Source organism: Astatotilapia calliptera, chromosome 20 (assembly GCF_900246225.1).
Source record: "Astatotilapia calliptera chromosome 20, fAstCal1.2, whole genome shotgun sequence".
Lineage (NCBI taxonomy): Eukaryota > Metazoa > Chordata > Actinopteri > Cichliformes > Cichlidae > Astatotilapia > Astatotilapia calliptera.
In genome coordinates this window covers 25,572,869-25,590,628 of record NC_039321.1, presented here as the reverse complement: position 1 = coordinate 25,590,628, position 17,760 = coordinate 25,572,869, and the positions used below count along the sequence as shown (strand labels likewise).

The 17,760-nt window shown below is 40.0% G+C and overlaps 1 protein-coding gene across 4 annotated transcripts; it reads left to right on the top strand.

Annotated features, from left to right (window-relative positions):
- The first annotated feature begins 3,122 nt into the window (after positions 1 to 3,122).
- ccdc30 (coiled-coil domain containing 30) lies at positions 3,123 to 16,899 on the top strand. 4 transcript variants are annotated; one of them, XM_026154238.1, is made up of 28 exons: positions 3,123 to 3,215; positions 3,936 to 4,135; positions 4,801 to 4,983; positions 5,173 to 5,293; positions 5,487 to 5,677; positions 5,900 to 5,980; positions 6,071 to 6,145; positions 6,754 to 6,910; positions 7,167 to 7,238; positions 8,293 to 8,408; positions 8,522 to 8,625; positions 8,717 to 8,909; positions 9,932 to 10,030; positions 10,235 to 10,363; positions 10,556 to 10,693; positions 11,670 to 11,848; positions 12,092 to 12,359; positions 12,465 to 12,569; positions 12,948 to 13,118; positions 13,585 to 13,794; positions 14,195 to 14,352; positions 14,461 to 14,626; positions 15,119 to 15,240; positions 15,346 to 15,487; positions 15,609 to 15,745; positions 16,057 to 16,174; positions 16,393 to 16,457; positions 16,553 to 16,899. In XM_026154238.1, the coding sequence occupies exons 2-28, from the start codon at positions 4,121 to 4,123 to the stop codon at positions 16,761 to 16,763; spliced, it is 3,726 nt and encodes a 1,241-aa protein (XP_026010023.1). In that variant the 5' UTR covers positions 3,123 to 3,215; positions 3,936 to 4,120; the 3' UTR covers positions 16,764 to 16,899. The 4 variants fall into 4 exon arrangements, with proteins under 4 accessions (XP_026010023.1, XP_026010025.1, XP_026010024.1 ...); XM_026154239.1 differs by lacking the exon at positions 3,123 to 3,215 and adding an exon at positions 3,241 to 3,390; XM_026154240.1 differs by lacking the exon at positions 6,071 to 6,145.
- Positions 16,900 to 17,760: the final 861 nt, after the last annotated feature.

Sequence of the window (17,760 nt, the reverse complement as noted above, 5' to 3'; positions counted from 1 at the left end):
CATTGTAAAGCGCTTTGAGTGCCTTGAATAGTGCTATATAAATCCAATCCATTATTAATATTATTTCTGCAAGCACTCAACTTTTCAGCAAGAATACATTAAACAGCAAGTACTGGCAATTATCCAGGGAGAGGAGTTCAAAACAGCAGCTTACCTGGCTATAACAAGACACACTTTTTGTTAAAAAATATATTTTGTAAAACAAAAATACCCCATTTTGTTGAGACATCAACATTATCTTGAGGGAATAAAAATGCATTAAAAGTGTCAGAATATTTAACAGTAGTAGAAGAAGAGCGAACCATGTAGCAAACAGGAGACAGAGACACAACAAAGGACAAGTGAAAAAGAAAACTGATGATCAGAAATAAAAATGTCCTCAGAACAAATACAGTCACCAACACCTTTTTGTTATTGTAGTTCACATTTTAGGATGAATGAAAGAAATCCAGTCAATTTGTTGCCTTCTAGTGTTTATGGACTAATGAGAAACAAAGAAAACTATGACCTGAGAACAGTAAATAAAGCATGACACTGACAGGGTTTTTTATGTATTCATTCTTTCTGACTTGCCAGATTGTCAGGTACTAAATCAGTATCTTTGTGTTACAGGGTGGAAGTAGTTTTCATGTTTTTATACTGTGTGCTTTGTTGGTTTGGTTTTATAATATAGTTTTATGCATGTTTGTATATTTTTTGCATTTATTTTGAGGTTGTTACATGTACCTACCAGTGACTATTCAAAGAAATTATCCACACCTGCTCACTCTGCATAAAGATAAGAGGTGAGGACAGTCAAGGAGCTTGTACAGAAGGAGTGCAAGCCACAGCGGAGCATCAGCAGCAACAGGATGGATAGGTCAGAAGGATACTAAGAAGATGGGACTGGAATTGTCTGTGGAACCAGTGTTGGAACCCTGTAGAAGGCCTTTCCCAGTGAGACAGAACCAGTGAAAAGTGTGATTTCTGTGATGGTTGGTGCTAGAGCATCTGTTTCAAGACTGTTACACCTGTGCATATAATATATAAGTGGGGCTTCTTGTTTGTCTTTTATTGCTTTTTAAATTCCCTGGGCCTGTTTTATTGTAAATAAATTACTGCTGCTCATGTGTTTTGTACTCCTTGGCTACCTTTTATTTTAGCTCCTCTCCAGCAGATGGAAAAGGACCTCTCTCTTTCTTCTCCTTTTCCCTCTTCATTACATTTAGTCCACATCAGCATAGGTGAGCGCGAACAAGAAGAGTAGAGATTGTATTATACACTGAACAAAAATATAAACGCAACACTTTTGTTTTTGCTCCCATTCCCCATGGGATGGACGTAGAGACCTAAAATTCATTCCAGATACACAATATAACCATCCCTCCCAAACAGTGGTCACAAATCAGTCAAAATGTGTGGTAGTGGGCACATCTGCTATATTGAGATAATCCATCCCACCTCACAGGTGTGCCACATCAGGATGCTGATCTGACATCATGAGTAGTGCACAGGTGTACCTCAGACTGCCCACAACAAAAGGCCACCCTGGAATGTGCAGTTTTGTCTCACAGCAAAATGGTTTTTTTCTGATGCACAATGTTTTGGTGTATAGTCTGAATAACACATCTGCCTATCTGACAGCCAACCATGAGCACACATTTCTGTATTGGATCGAATTCACTAAAGGCCATTCTGGAAAATAAATAAATAAATAAATAAAATGAAGGGGTTGTCTTATATAGTTTAATTTCATCAAAAATATATGTCTCATGTAGCTTTTGCATGTACAGTGTGGCTCACACACAACCCTCAGCCAAACAGTCATCAAAAGAACTTCTTAGGCTTTATACCATTTAGTCAAGCAAAATTAGCATATCATATATTCAGCAAGAAGGCTATCATACAGCCACCTCACAGCAACCTGTTTTAACAAGCTTGATTTGGGAGCCACTGGTAGAATGAGATATTAAATATAACAAAACACGTCCTGATTTAAAGGTAAAGTAATAAATCTTTATTTTTTTTCTTCCTTGCATTACATATATTGACCTCCAAATGAATACACAGACCTTTCTTTGCAGTCTTTAAAGTTGCATGATAACAAGTCTCCCACTTCAGCTGAACTTGTCTGTGTTTAACTCTAAACCAAGGCACAATGTACATTTCAATTCCTTTAATTTTAAATATGTTTATATTGTCTATCCTGTAAAATAGTCAGATATCTATTCATATTAATGTACAGAATTCACCTGCTTGCTGCTACTACTGCACATTCACCCAGTGTGTATATATATATATATATATATATATATATATATATATATATATATATATATAATGTTCTTCCTCTACACCCCCCCCCCCCCCCCCCCAAAATTTTTGCACATGTCGAGGAGCGTGTCAGGCTACATTTCACTGTGTGTTATACTTGTATAACTATGCATGTGACAAATAAAGAACCTTGAACCTTGAACTTGAGCTTTCATTTTGTAGCCTTCTGTCAGTTATGCTTGTTAGCTTAAAGGTGCTGTGAAGGTGAGCTTCACAGCACCTTCACAGCACCACAGCTGCACCGGGTTCATGCAGCTGCTTCTTTTCACCAGCAGGTGGAGAACATGTTTCAGTGTTCCTATTTGACATGTTTCTTAGTTCTTTTGGATGATCTACTTGAACTACTGTATAAAGTTTATTAAGTAATCATGATATCAAGTCATATCATTTATAACACTGCAGAAAACTCTGAAATGTGCGTCAAAGAAAATGTGGATGGACATACTACTAGAGTAATTTTTGATGTGCAAATACTTTAACCCTAGTCTCAAGCAATGAAGTTGTTCGATAAGGAGTCTTCGAGTTGTCAAACATTTGTCGCCCTCTACAGTTTTCGAGTATGACCTGAGAAATGAGAAATCCTTAAAGACGCTATGAACTAATATAGCTGGAAAGAGTGGGATTCTTCTGTATTCATGGTTATTGACTTGCCAGATTGTCAAGTACAAAGTCAATCTGTACGGCCGTATAATGACGATAAACGTCATTCTCTTTTCATTCTAGATCAGCAAGATCCCTAATAGCTAATCTTCTAAAAGCCTAAGTGTTGTGTTGGTGGTGACGTTTCGTGATCGATTGTCCCCTCTGCATCCTTTTAATGGTACGGTCCGTTGCCTAGGTGCTGGTAGAAGCCAATTTACACTGCCAAGCCTGTCCACAGCCGTCCGTATTTACTCTAAAAGGTTCGTAGAACTTTAACTTTGCATTATGTGCTCAGCTTTACCGCCTCGGAGAAGTTAGGGTTAAGTAGGAGTCTTAAGATATCACAGAGTCTATCTTTTGCTGCCAAGCGGCCAGTGGTAAAAGCTATGGCTACCGTTAGCGAGCTAGCGTTAGCTCAATGTGAAGTATGCCTTGGTAAGTTTGGAAAGAACTTTGCTAACTAGCATCGTGGGAAGTCACATCTGTCTGTTTTCGTTGTGTAATATCTTACTAAAACAGCTTGTCTTGGTTAACACATCTGTGATTGTTACATATCTCTGACTGGAGATCTTGCCAAAAGAAATATAAAAATCCCCGTTTGCTCCTCGTCGTCAGACATTTTGGAAAGAAAGGTTAGCCGGGAAAAAAAGATGTTTTTTTTAACAAAATTAAATGATCCTTGTCTATTATTGAGAAGACACTTGCATTGTTTTTATTGCAGGGAATTTTCATAGATCTCCCTGCTCCATGAAATCTTCCTAAATGTTGGAGAGGAAGCTTAGGGCTAGATGTGTTATCCTTACCATTTAAGGAAACGGCAGATAAAATAGCTCACCAGTTTGGAGTTTTGCATAGCCTCGGGTGATGCAATGTGTGTCAGCTGTTAAAATGCATGTGCCTGTAGTAGGTAGATAATCTCTAAGCTTATGACTGCCTGTCCTACCTGGCAGCACTGTTCTAAAGAATCGCGTCTTTCACAGAGCGGACATGAGATACTGGATGGATTACTCCAGCAATGTGAGTGCTGAAGTTTGAGGATCTGCTGATCTCTGGCGCATCGTTGGAGCCTGAGTTAGCAGAAATGTTGTGTGGGATCAGTACTTCGACTGATGGAGATAAAATTCATCCCTTACAGACGCTGCTGTGCCAAACTTAATTTGTAACGATGGATAATAAAGAGGTAACACAGCATTGGCTACTTTTGAGATACACTAGACCTATCTGCTATGCTCCTATGTGCTGGCCAATGTAACTTTTCTTCAACTATGAAAACACTGTACCTAAACTGGTTTTGGTGGCGAATAAATCTTGCACGCACAATCACCAAATTTCTGATCTTTTAACCATTTAGTCCGCGATAGCATAGACCAGGTGGTGCAATGTTTGACTACAACAAGTACATGAGACCTGATACCCAACCTGTGACAATATGCAAGATGTTGTTGGAGCCGTGACAGCTCCCAGAGTAGTATGCAGTTTGCATGACCGCTGGCTCCAGTTACCAGCCCTACAACGTACAGTGTTGAATTCTGCAACATGTGTTCAATGTCACATCATTGAACCGTGTGCCACTGCAAAAAGATATACCATTGTTCATTATGCTTAGTCTTGTAGTTAGCTAGCAGGAAAACTGTATAGAAAAATACTCAAAATGTAAAACCTTTTCACTCTTACTTAAATAACACTGGAGTTGAATAAACATTAGCAAACAAAGAATTATAATACCCAAAGCTGCATATGCAACGGCAAGATGACTGGAAGGAGTGTACATGTATAAATTCTTAAAAGCTGCAGGTAAACATTGCATTAAAAAATATGATAACTGGACCTTCTCTGGACCTTCAGGTGTTGACGGAGCTGGACAAGATTTCTAGGCGGCTCCAGGAGGATGGCTTATCGCCAGGGGCCAGTGGAGAAGAGAAGCAGTGCCACCTTTGGCAGCAGCTTCTCAACAGTGAGGCGAAGCTTCATGCAGCTACCCAAGAGGTGCAGACCCTACGTGTGCAGCAAGCCAATGAGATGAAGGAGGTGAGACTCTCCTTTGTTGTTTTATTTGACCAACTTTCATCATAGAGTGAGCCAATGATGTGTAATGAAACGCCCAAAAAAACAGTCTAAAAAGAACGTGTCACTTTTCACATGAAGTACAATCATGAACATGTGCGGGACACATCAGTGTCACAGCTAAATTACACTGCAATTCTTTTTGTCTATCAGCTGGAGAGCTATGTTGCACATATTCGTGGGCTGTTAGAAGAGCGAGAGGGCCTGGCTGCAGAATATGAAAGACACAATGAACAGCTGCAGCATGAACTTCACCAGATTCAACACCAGCTGGGTGAATTTTTCACAACTGTAGTACAATGTGTTGGGCATTTTTTCCTTTGGGCTATACCCTAGCTTTGCTTACCAGTGGAAATGTACTTTGTAATTACTATGTTGCTGTAGAGCATCATTTGTTCGTATGTGGGGGTTTTTTATAATTGTACATGACAAACTGCTGACCAGAAGAAAACCCTCCTTTCTTCTAGAGAGTCAGAGCAAGGAGTTGGCAGAGATGCTGGCTCAGGAGGACCTGGTGGAGATGGGATTGACCAGCCCCAGTGAGATAGTGGCCTATTTACTGGTGGAGAGGGCCACACTGCTGGAAAGGTTGGAGGCTACTGAGAGGAGACTGGAAAGTCAGAGTCTCAGTGTTAACTTGAAGGAAGTTGACCACCAGGTAAAGAGCTGACCTACGTAAATCAAAGGCTTTATTTGGATGTCAGTTATCTCGTGGGACCAACGTAATTTTGAAATGTTTTGAGAGCTAATAGAGTAAAATAGTATGCCCAAAGGCTTCATGCTTGTAGTGAAAAGCAATGGTTAAAGCTAACACGTGCAAAGACTGTATGTGTATGTAAAATGCTAAGTAAGGCCTTGTCTCTTTGTGACATTTGGACAGGAGTTTATTTGCCATATGAGAGGGGATGACCTGAGACAGCAAAAGGAGGATCTCCAGAAGACCTTCAATAACGCAGTGAAGGTGAAGTGGCGTTCATTTTGCCCTGGCTGAGATCCATGTCCGAATAGTGTTTGTTGTGAGTGTGTATACAGTGGTTTTTCCTCTCAGCAGTGCTCATCCCAGAGTCCGTGGAAGAAGCTGTTTGGCCTTCGCAGGTCTGGTCAGAGCAAGCACAGTATTAACCCTGTAGGTCTCCACTTTATAGCTTATGCTAAGTAATTTAACAGTGGTATCATGATAAAGAGCCAAACTTCACCGGCTTGTTTCAGAGGGCCACTGCTTTTTGAAATGTTTTCCACATTAATAATATACCTTGTTATCTGCATGACTGCTGTGCTGCAGAGCATTTCACTAATACATCTATAAATGCATTTTTTAAGGGTGTCCCTGGTTCTTAATGGTTACAAAACATTTGACTGTCTGCGTGGACCTTTGCTGCATGTCATACCCTCCTCTCACCTCAACAATTTCCTGTCTACTGTGGCTGTCACAAAAAAAAACTGATTTAAAGAACATAATTTATCATAGGGCAGTGATGGCATAACACAGGTAACAGCATGTGCACTTTTGGTCTTCCTGGTCTCTCTGTGCAGGTGAATGCTGGGATATAAATATATACTTAATTTCCCCTGCTTTGTTCCAGGCCTGCAGAGATGATTACTCGCAGTCTGAAAATGCATGTCTCTAACAATTGCATGTTGGGTCCATGCATCTCCAGTCTACCATTCCTACCATTTTTCTTTCCTCCCCTTTCTCCTACTCCAGTTGTTAATCCCTTATTTCCTGTACATCAGGCCCACAGTGAGGAGATTTCCCAAGAGCGAAATGAGCGTCAGCGACTGGAACGGGACTTAGAAGAAGCATCCCGGAGGCTGGCGATGGCTCATCAGGATATCCGCAGACTCACTAATGAACTGGATGCTGCCAAAAACAACAACCCAGACCCAAGCGGTATGTTGCAGTTACAGTATGGTCCTAAATTTCTGCCCTGCACACACATCCTATTAACCTTTCCAGTGTTTAAAGTCAGCATAACAGTAGCTTTGATGTCTTCCCCTAATGAAATGTCAGTTACCTGTTATTTATACCCATAGATTTTGGTAACATACCTCATCTTTGACTTTACTGAATGTTAATATGAATAGACACAAATTGGCACCAAGCATATTTGTGGTCCACAGAATTAAAAATGTGCTTTTAATCTCAGGATCTGAGCTTCAGGGAACCGTCCAAGAAGTAGAGAACCTGAGGAAGGAAGTGGAAAATCTTAAACACTCTGGTGAGACAGATTGATGGAAACTTTTCAGATGTTTTTTTTTTTTTTTTTTTTAACTATTTTTAAATTTAGGTGGACAAAAAAATCACTATGTAGATATTTTGTATCTCAGTATAAACTGTGCTTGTTTAGTTTTGCTTGTATTTAATCTGTATTCATAGGAAAAATAAGGATAATGTAAAAACTTTACTCATCTAGTAAATTGTTTATTTTTTATTCTTTTAGATTTAATACATTTTAAGACTTTAGTCACTGTTAGAGAGAAGCTACTTGTAATTCTACAACACTGGAGTAAAAAAAAAATCATTATATAAATGTTACAAATATTTCCCCTTTGCCTGATATTCAGTTCAGTGACTGCAACATAATTCGTACACCACTATGCTTGACAGTTGCTATGAGGTGTTTGTGCTGGTCTGCTGTGTTGCTTTTCACCAAACGGGGTGCCATGCATTATGGCCAGGCATCTTTACTTTAGTCTCATCTGGGCAGTTTTTTCAGAAGTTTTGCGCTGTTTGCAAACCTAAGCCGTGCCCTTTTCTTTTTTAGATAGAAGAGACTTTCTCTTGGCAGTCCTTCTAAATCACCATATCATGTTCAGCCATTTTTTTAACTGTGCTGTCATGAACTTTAACATTTAAAATGCTAAATGAGGCCTGTAGAGTCTGAGTTGTAGCTCTTGGGTTCTTTTGAATTTCTCAGAACATTGCATGGTCAGACCTCGGGGTGAATGACTGGCATTGTTTTAACACATACCTGCTCCAGAGCAGAAAAAACAGCTACTCTTGCTGCTTCCTTGTCTCAAGAGGTTTCCACAATCTGTGCCTCTGCATATTTGATTTGGCAGATTTTTATACCGCTCCTCATGCAACCCTCAGGGGATTTGTATCCTCTCCTTAGATCAAACTGGGCATCTATGACTTGTTAGACAAATATGTAAACCACTATTACTATGGCTATACTGCAAACTGCCAAAACCTTCTGCTTTTATAGGGATGATCACATTTGCTGATCACCGGCATTTTAATCTCACATTAATACATTTTTCACTCCACAGATGTGATGAAGTTGCAGCAGGCTAAAGAGCAAAATGACAAACTAGATGCTGAGAACAGAGCTCTGAGGGACAGAGTGCGTATTTTGGAGTCAGAGAAGAAAAATCTCCTTGACCAGGTTAGTATTTACAGAACATACCTATTAATTTATTATAACAAAATGAATAAAATAAGTTATGATAGAAGCTTGGCACTGACTGGTGTTGTATTTTTTTTTTTCACTTGGCAAAGAATGATGCAGCCAAAGAAGATAGAAAAGATAAAAGTGTTTGCAGTGACCAACAAAACAATCTGTCTGCTTTATCAGCTCAAGAAAAAGACCACATTCACAAACGGTAAAAACTTGAATTCCTGGATAATTACATTATGATGGGTATTCACAATCTGCTCTCTCTGGCTGTTTAATTGTAATTTATTGACGGTTAGGTGTCAAGAGGCTGTGGAAGATGGGCTTGTGCAGGTGAAAGACCTGCAGCGACAACTGCAGAGGCTACGCAAGGAACATGAAGAGCTGGAGGAGAGGAACGAGGAGCTGGAGGCCTTGCTGGGGGAAGCCCAGAATGCTAGCAAAGAGGAGAGGCATCGACATGAGGGAGAACTCGAGGGCCTGCGAAGAAGGGTACTTATCAGAACTGGTTCAAATATCAAATATCAAACTCATTTTACATTGTGGGCCACAAACAGCCTGTAAAAACAAATGTGTAAAATTACAGAAAAAGTTCTGGTAGCCCATTGTCCAGACTGTCATGTAATTATAAAACACATTTTTTGTTAATTCACAGAATTTTTTTTAACCATGGACCTGTTGTAAAAAAACAAACAAACAAACCAACAAAAAAAAACATATGCTTCTATAATAGTGTGTGTGTGTGTGTGTGTGTGTGTGTGTGTGTGTGTGTGTGTGTGTGTGTGTGTGTGTGTGTGTGTGTGTGTGTGTGTGTGTTCCTGTCTAGCTGTCTTTGTGAGGACTGAAATCTGCATTCTACCGTACTTGTGAGAACCAACAGTCACTTGTGAGGACACACAACCCGGTCCTCACAAATTTGAAGGCATTTAAAGGCATTTTTGAGGCTCAAAATGTGGTTTTAGTGTCAGGGTTACAATTAGGTTATGGTTAGGTTTAGGGTAAGGGGCTAGGGCAGGGGTGGGCAATTCCAGGCCTCGAGGGCCGGTGTCCTGCAGGTTTTAGATCTCACCTTGGGTCAACACACCTGAAGCACATGATTAGTTCGTTACCAGGCCTCTGGAGAACTTCTGGACATGTTGAGGAGCTAATTTAGATCAGCTGTGTTGGTTCAAGGACACATCTAAAACCTGCAGGGACACCGGCCCTCGAGGCCTGAAGTTGCCCACCCCTGGGCTAGGGAAAGCATTATGTCAATGAAGGTCCTCACTAAGATAGCTGAAAGGGGTTGTGTGTGTGTGTGTGTGTGTGTGTGTGTGTGTGTGTGTGTGTGTGTGTGTGTCTATTTGTCTGTCTGTCTTTGCCACACCAGTTCTGGCTCCAGACCTTATGTTTGACACCCCTGCACCAGAAACTCTAAAGAAAGCTGTTTTCACAGTCATTAATTACTAATGGCAGTTTACTATAGTTTAGTTACAGATTTACCTAATGACTAATAGTCTTACATTTCTATGCAGATCACAAACCTGGAGGCAGAGATAAAGAAGCAGAAAACCCAAGAGAAAATGTTGCAGAATGGAGAAGAGGTCAAAACCACCGAATCCTACTTAAAGTTGGTAAGAAATGCCCTTTAATCATTACACAACAATGTGCGGTAAGAATGCAGTAGCCGTGGAGGTCACAAATTTAAATGAGTAACTAAGGTAAAGCTCACTACAAAGTACAAAGGGGGTGCGAGTTATGATGTGACATGAATAACTTTTTTGTTTGTTTTTATGCAGTATGTCTGTTTCTGTGTTCTTGTCCCACCATATATGAAGCACCTAAGGAACAGTGGTCAAGAGAGCCTGGCTATGCTTGAGGCTCGTCTGACTGAGGAGAAAGACTGGAGGAAACAGCTGGAGTTGGACCTCAGTGCTGCACAGGCTGCCCTGAAGAAAGAGAAAGAGGTAAAAACTAGACTTTCGCTTTGTGTGAAATACAGAACAGAAACGCCACACGTACACAGAAATTCAATTTAGGACTGATGCAAAGAGTTATGGTTGTATTTTCAGAATGTTTTTAACAATGTTACAAACTAAATGCCACACAGTTACCACGTGTATTCTTTGGGTGTTATTCTTTGGTTCTTTACACCAAAGGCTTTGCAGATAAGTGAGCGAGAGCGAAACAAACTGAGACTTGAGAACAACAGCCTTCATATAGAATGCCAACAGGGGAAAACACTCATCAAGAGTCTCACTCAAGTCAAGGTGGAAAAAACACTTCTGGAAGAAAAGGTTTGTTAATTTTTCATTTTAAACATAATGAAACGGTCACAGTCTTTCTTCAGAGGAAAATGGTTATAGACTAGAAACATTTTGGCAGAAATAGGCCTTTGGTGTAAATGGTTTAAAAAGTAAAAATACCTTGCACACAATACAGCTTTAGAGTATATGAAAACAGGTGTGTGTATAATACTAAAATATCTTGACTCCTAATTAATTAAATAAGTTTACCAATGAGTCTAATAAATCCCAGATAAAATCAAAAAGCTCAAGTGCAAGTGTGCTGTTAAGTTTGTAGGCGTCTTCACTGTGTTTAAGTGGTGAATGGACAGAAATTTTAAAAAGCACTACAGAGAGACTGGAGATTTCTTTATTTAATTATTCAAGTTTTATTTATGATTATGGATATATGGGACATTCATTGGGGGCAAGAAATGAAGGAGAAAATTTGGAAGCATAAACAGAGAAACTTGAAGCGGCTTTGGGATTTCTGAAAGACACCCTTCTCTTTCAAATCTGACTTTATGAACTAGCTCTTTACACCCTTGCAGGATGATAACCACTGTATATGCAGGCTATTATGCATATGATAAAATAACAAACTGATATTTGTGTTCTTTGTATTTACTCTATTAAAAAGAGAACATTTCTTGACTAGAATTCCACTGGTTATCATATGAAACAAAAGATTTTCCAGCTTCAAATTGACTGGTTCATGATTATTAGGTAATACAAAATTATAGCATATTAAACAAACTTCAGACTCTTAGCATTAACATAAGGTATTTCTGACACTGAAAATTAGAAGTACATTTATTAACTATTCTCCAAATAATGTACTTATTTTACAAGACTTTCGTGCAGGGCTGTACATTACGTGTCAGTATAAATATGTCAGTATGAATTTATAGCATGCATTAGTTTGACATTTACACCCCCCAACTTGAGTTTCTCATCACCTTACTGTCTTTAACTCTGTGGCTGTCAGGTCTCCCAGATGGAGCGTGCCTATAGCAGACTCCAGGGAGAGCTGCAGTGCTACAAAGACAGTAAGCAGACCCAAGAAGAGATGAAGGAAAACATGCTACACGTCAGCCAGCTGCAGGAACAAGCTGACCGGCTTACTGCTGAACTTAGCAGCCTCCAGACAGCACACAACAGCCTGAGGTTGTTTTTTAGTTCCAGTCCTACAATAAGATAAGATATTTTATTCATTGCATATTTGGGAAATTCAAATAATATATAGTACATGTATGGTATTTATGAGATGTGGATTGAAGTGGATCATTGTTGGATGAGAACTGATATCACTGCCTCAGTTGTTACTTGTACCTTTTTTCATAGTCAGTGATGAGATAAGACTGGAACATTGTAGCTTACTTACTTTGCATATATGTGAATATTTCCCAGAGATGAGATGGCTTCTGAGCGGATGCAGACTGCAGAGCTACAGGCCAGGCTAAGCTCTAGTGTTCAGGAGAAGCTAGCAGCAGAGGGCAAACAGGAGAGATTGGAGCTGGAGATCCAGCGCCTCGTTAAGCAGCTTCAGTGGCACCAAGACCAACTATCCACCACGAAGGAAGTGCTTGGCAGCAGCCAGAAGCCTGAACTGCACATAGCTCATTTTGAACCTAGAGTCAGTCCAGTGGAAAACCGCAGAGAAGAGTGCGTGGCTCAGGTAACTGGATTGGTTTCTTTAGGTGGGTTAGGGTAAATGGGGTATTTCTTATGCCAGAACTATAGAAGATGGATATAAATGTTTTCACTGCCTTCTTTGGGGCAGGAGCTGAGTGATCTACAGAATAAGCTAGAGAAGGAGCGGCAGCAGGGTCTTGAGCACAAAATGGCCCTCGAGGCTCAGGTCAATGAAGCCCAGGCACATATTAAGGTACATATGAAAAACAAAAATCTATTCTGTAGGTTTATTATGTAACTGGCTCTTTATTGCTATAATTGTCATACTGTAGCAGCTGCATTAGCCTTTATGCTTTAAGCAGCTGACATCTTAATATTCTTATTAATTAGCAACTTCAGCAATCTTACTGAAAGACAGAAAGCCGGAATTTTATGGCAGTCTACCTCTCTTTTGTATTGTAGTATTAATAATGATAAAAGTAATAATGTTGTAATTATTTTCATCATTAACACAGAAGCTTCAGATGGCCTTCTTTCACTAATGTTCCATTAAAATTACAGAAGTTGACTATCTCTGTTCATTTGCTAAATCAGCATAAACATGAACACTGACAACAGTGTCCATCTTTAGTCCCAAGATTCGGTGCTGAAGCAGAAGACAGAAGAAGCTAAACAAATGAAGCAAGACCTGCAGAGGGCCCAGAGCCTGTTTACCTCAGCGGAGAAAGAGTTACGCTATGAGAAAGAGAAGAACTTGGACCTGAAGAGACACAACACGCTGCTGGATCAGGAAAAACTCAAGGTGAGTATTCCCTGAAACCCTCGGTTTATCACTTAATTTACTTAGCACTTCCTCATCTTCATTCCACTGTTAAGAGATGTCTAAATAGGAAGCGATTCACAGCAACATGACGGCCAAAGACCGCTGGATGATTTTAAAGTGATGATGGGAAAAATAACCACAAATGAAGTGACTACTGTGTTAGCAAATAATACTGTAGATTGACATATGAAACTGGTAACTACATAGGAGTGTTACTTGGGCGATCATAACCTGAAATCTTCGTTATCAACCAACCATCAGCAGCAAGGTGATGCGCGACATGCAGATCACTTTCTGTGTGGACAACCCTCACTTGAGCTACTAGATACTTATATTAACTTATGAACAAATGTGTAACTGCAATCAACATGTAAATGAACACTCAACATCTTTTTTTTGTTTGTTTGTTTTTTTACATCTGCTGTCCTCCCACATGTTTTCTCAGCTTAGTGCAGAAGTGAAGCAGGTCCAGACAAAGCTGGTACAGATGGAGCAGAAAGTCACTGGTCAGGCGGCCGAGTGTGAACATCAGCAGCAGAAAATCAGGCAATTGGAGCTGGAACTGGCTCGTAGCTCCGCAAACCGCAATGCCACTACTAGTCTGCAGGGGGACCTCCAGGCTGAGAGGGCACGACTCATCGCTGCTGACAAGAAGGTTAGCATAACTGTAAAGACTCTAGTCCGGTGTGAAATCTGGATCGCCTGGTTTGTCAGTGTGTCAACTGTTATTAAAGGCTCCAAGTGGTTTTATTCAACAGTTATGTTATTCTTGCTGTAGTTGTTCTTATCAGTGAAATAACCAGTGACACCATACTGAGCGCTTAATGGAATATCCAGTCTATGACATGTTTTGGTCCTAAGCAAATGAAGTTAATGCTTTTCTGAACATTGAGTAAGATGAAGAAGCGGTTGCAGTCAACATTATTTGCGAACATTGTGGAGTATTTTTTGTTTGTTTGACATCATAAGGAAATCCTGACATATTTTGTTGATGGGTGTAAAGTTAGGAGCTTGTGTTTTTGAGCAAAACCTGTGGTTCTGTTGTGGTTTGGAAGGTCCTGGAACTACAACAGCAGCTTAAGTCTGTCCAGCACCAGCTGCGTGTGGAGGAAGCTCGTGCAGGCGAGACCAACCGCTTGGAGAGGGAAAGCAGGGATCTATCTGACGCCTTGTTAGCTCTGAGAGCCCAGCAGCAGGAAGAGCACATCACCAGGTTCCACAAAGTGCAGCACAGCTGACACTGTCCTTTTTCTTCACCTGCTTTTTAAGAGCTTTGAATAGTCTTTTTTTTTTTCTTCTTCTTCTTCCGGTCTCCTCTCAGGAAGCTGTTAGAACAGCGCGAGGAGGAGCTGCAGCAACAGGTTCGCTCCTTGAGGCATAAGGAGGCCTCATTGACCAGGACAAATGCAGAGCTCAGCCACCGTGTCCAGCAGCTGGACACCCGTCTATCCGTCCTGGAGGCTGAGCTTAGCAATGCTAGAGAGGAGGTGAGGAATGGTGTACCGTGCTTCCTAAGATCTGCTGTGGCACTTGAGGTCTCATTGAACTGAAAGTTTTCCCTGAAAAGTGACAGTCAAAACATACACCCATTCCAAGTTTGCTACACGCCTTAAAAGGAGTGTGTTATTAAGTGTCTTGTTTGTTTGTTTTTTAAGGCGCCCTGCTGACAGCCCAAATCAAACATTGTTTGCGCAGTATGTATCTTCTGTCACTTCCTCTGTTTTCGAGCTAAGATTTCAATCCTTTGCTGCAAACCAGAAAGTTTTTCAGAGGAATGCGTACTCAGTTTTGACAGTAAGCTGCTATACAGGGCACATTTAACCTATTAAGTACATTATTTAAGATTGCTTAATTGCTGACAGATATACAAAAAAAATCTATCATATTGCAAGAAGTTTGCTGTCAGCGCTTCACTGTGTTTAACACGATTGTACATTTTATGCACTTGTAATATCTGTTGAAATGTATATGTTCTGTAGGGAAAGGACAGCCAGGCGTCACGTCAAAAGCTGCAGGAGGAGCTGTTGGCCAGTCAGCAGGATTGTAAAGGACTGCAGGATGAGCTGCAGCAGGTTCTCCTCCAACTCGACGTGCATGTCAGGTTAGATGCATCTAACAACCATAATATAAAATAAAGTAAATGGTAATTAGGTTACATTAACCTTTTGCCTTTCTTGCTCTCAATCGCCTCTGCTCCACCAACCAGAAAGTACAATGAAAAACAGAGTCAACACAAGACCAAACTGCGTCAGGCTAAGCTGGTGTTTCTAAAGTCAACCGAACAGAGAGACAGCACCATCCAGAAACTGGAGAATGATCTCGAGCTTGCTTCCATGCTTTCTCAGAAGGTCACACATGAAGCAGAATGCTGACTCCTAAATATTCCTGAAGAGATGTGAAGCACTGTAGAAAAGTGTTCTTCAAAATCTGTTTTCATTCATTTTTCTCTTGTCTTCTGAATTGTGATAGGACAAAGAGAGGATCCAGTTAGTGATGGAAGTCAATGAGAAGCTTTTGGAGGAGAAGAGAGAACTGGTGCAGAAGATAATTGAGGCCGAGGAGATGGGCAGCAAGGCCACGAAGACCGCCTCAACAGTCCAATATAGGTATCCTCAGTCACTGTTTACACATGTACATGATGCAGAACAGTATGAATATTACTCTTTTAATTATTTCAACCAGAAGTATAAAATACTATTTGTTAACTTCATTAGTTGCATAATGCAGTGCTAAGAAATCACATTTACTTGTACATATATTGAGATGGTTGGAAAGCTTTATATTTAGTATTTAACACAACAGAATCATGTTTTTTAGTTGTTAGCCTGAATGTTTTTGTAACTAAAGATGTGAAGAATATGTTGGAAAAATTATTGTGAAGTTGTGAGTGAATGCTGTGAACATTATTGTGTTCAAGGGTTAACCTCTTAGAAGTGGAAAACAAACAACTGCAGGACGAAACCTTGAAACTCTCCAATCAAGTCAGTTCTTTAGAGCGTGCTCTGAGGAATGTCCAGTCACTCTACAGCATGGAGGTAGCTCTTTATACATCTTTATGTTGTTGCAATATTTTTCTATACTCATATTAAAAATGACAGGATTGCCATTTCACTAAATGACTGGTGTTTTTTGTTTTGTTTTTTTGTTTTTTTTAATAAAAGAAGAATAAAAAAACTGTAAAAATGTTTCTCATCTCACTGTATTAAAAAAAATATGTTGGCATGCTTGCTAATACATTTTAAATGATCAACAGAATGCCAGAAAAATGCTTCCCACTGATGCTCTCACTGACAGCATCCTACATACGTCTGCACTAAGGTAAGACAACTTTAAGAGAACAGCTTGCTGACCTAAAATATTGATTGATATTTGTAATTTGGGCAATTTTCATATCATCTGTGGTTTGTCATCAGTTTGACGTCAGGTTCTGGTAACAAACTGGGCGTCCTGGATGCAATCTGTCGGGTGAAGGTGGACGATGGTGTGCTGGCAGATGGCACCCGGACACCTTTCACCATACACCAACCTTCAGAGCAGGGATACCTGAATCTCACTTCCCCATTGATTCCTCTAGCCTCTGCCAAAGGGGCGGAGGAGAGCTCTAAAAGCAGTGACCCGGTATAAGAAATGGTACGATGTCTGTCTTCATCTACAGGGAAAAATCTGTGTAGAAGTAATGAATATATATTATATATAGAATCCAAATTATCCTTGTTAAAAGAGTAATAATGAAAGGGAGCTTCCACTACATTTCTGCTCAGGACGGTGTCTACGTTTGATGTGTTAGCAGGTTCTTCTTTGGCTGGGAGGTACATGTGTATATATCAAGTCAGATTTTGGACGAGGGAAAATTTGGGGGGTTTGTAAAAAAACAAAAAATGCCTGTGCTAGTGTCAATACGATATTTTTATTACATATTTTCAAGGGGCATTATCTAAAAGGAGATTTGACTTGGTAGCTGAAGAAGTGAATCGATTTTGTAAAAAAATCTTAAGCCGTCTAAATATTTAAAATCACATTAGTGCTTTTCATGCTAATGCAGTGAATGTCTCTTCATGAGGAATATTTGAATGGTACTAGTTTAAACTGAGCACTTTACAAGATGTTTAACTCGTGTTTACATTTGGGGAAAGTGTGGGATATTAAAGGTATGCATTTTCCCCAATTAAATTTAACCATGGCAGTGTTCTGATGCCGGTGAGTGCGAGCGTGTGCTGGTGGATGGTGCCCGGACACTTTTCTCCACACACCAACCATCAGGGATACCCGAGTCTCTCTTCCACATTGATTCCTCTAGTCTCTACCAAAGGCACAGAGGTGATAGTAATGAATGTTTCAAAGACATTTTAAAAAGAATAAGCATTTTTACAAATGTAAAAAAATCGTACTCATTTCATATCAACCATAAAGACAGACTCAAGATAGACAAGGCGGACTCACTTTTTCGTTTAATAAGAGATTGCCATACACTGAAAGTAAATACTGGACTCTGTTCAGAGATGAGTACTTGCTACAATCAGTGCTTTATTTACTATTTATAGTTTTATTTTAGTCTGCAAAGTCACACAATTCCAGGCATTTTTTTCCTCTTTTTTTACACTTTTTTTCTGTTCTCCAAGGA

Bases quoted from the DNA above. Each gene is read 5' to 3' on its own strand.
- ccdc30 (XM_026154238.1), top strand. The intron at 6,146-6,753 runs GTAGGTCTCCAC...CCTGTACATCAG, and splicing joins GCAAGCACAGTATTAACCCT to GCCCACAGTGAGGAGATTTC. The intron at 14,627-15,118 runs GTGAGGAATGGT...TATGTTCTGTAG, and splicing joins TTAGCAATGCTAGAGAGGAG to GGAAAGGACAGCCAGGCGTC.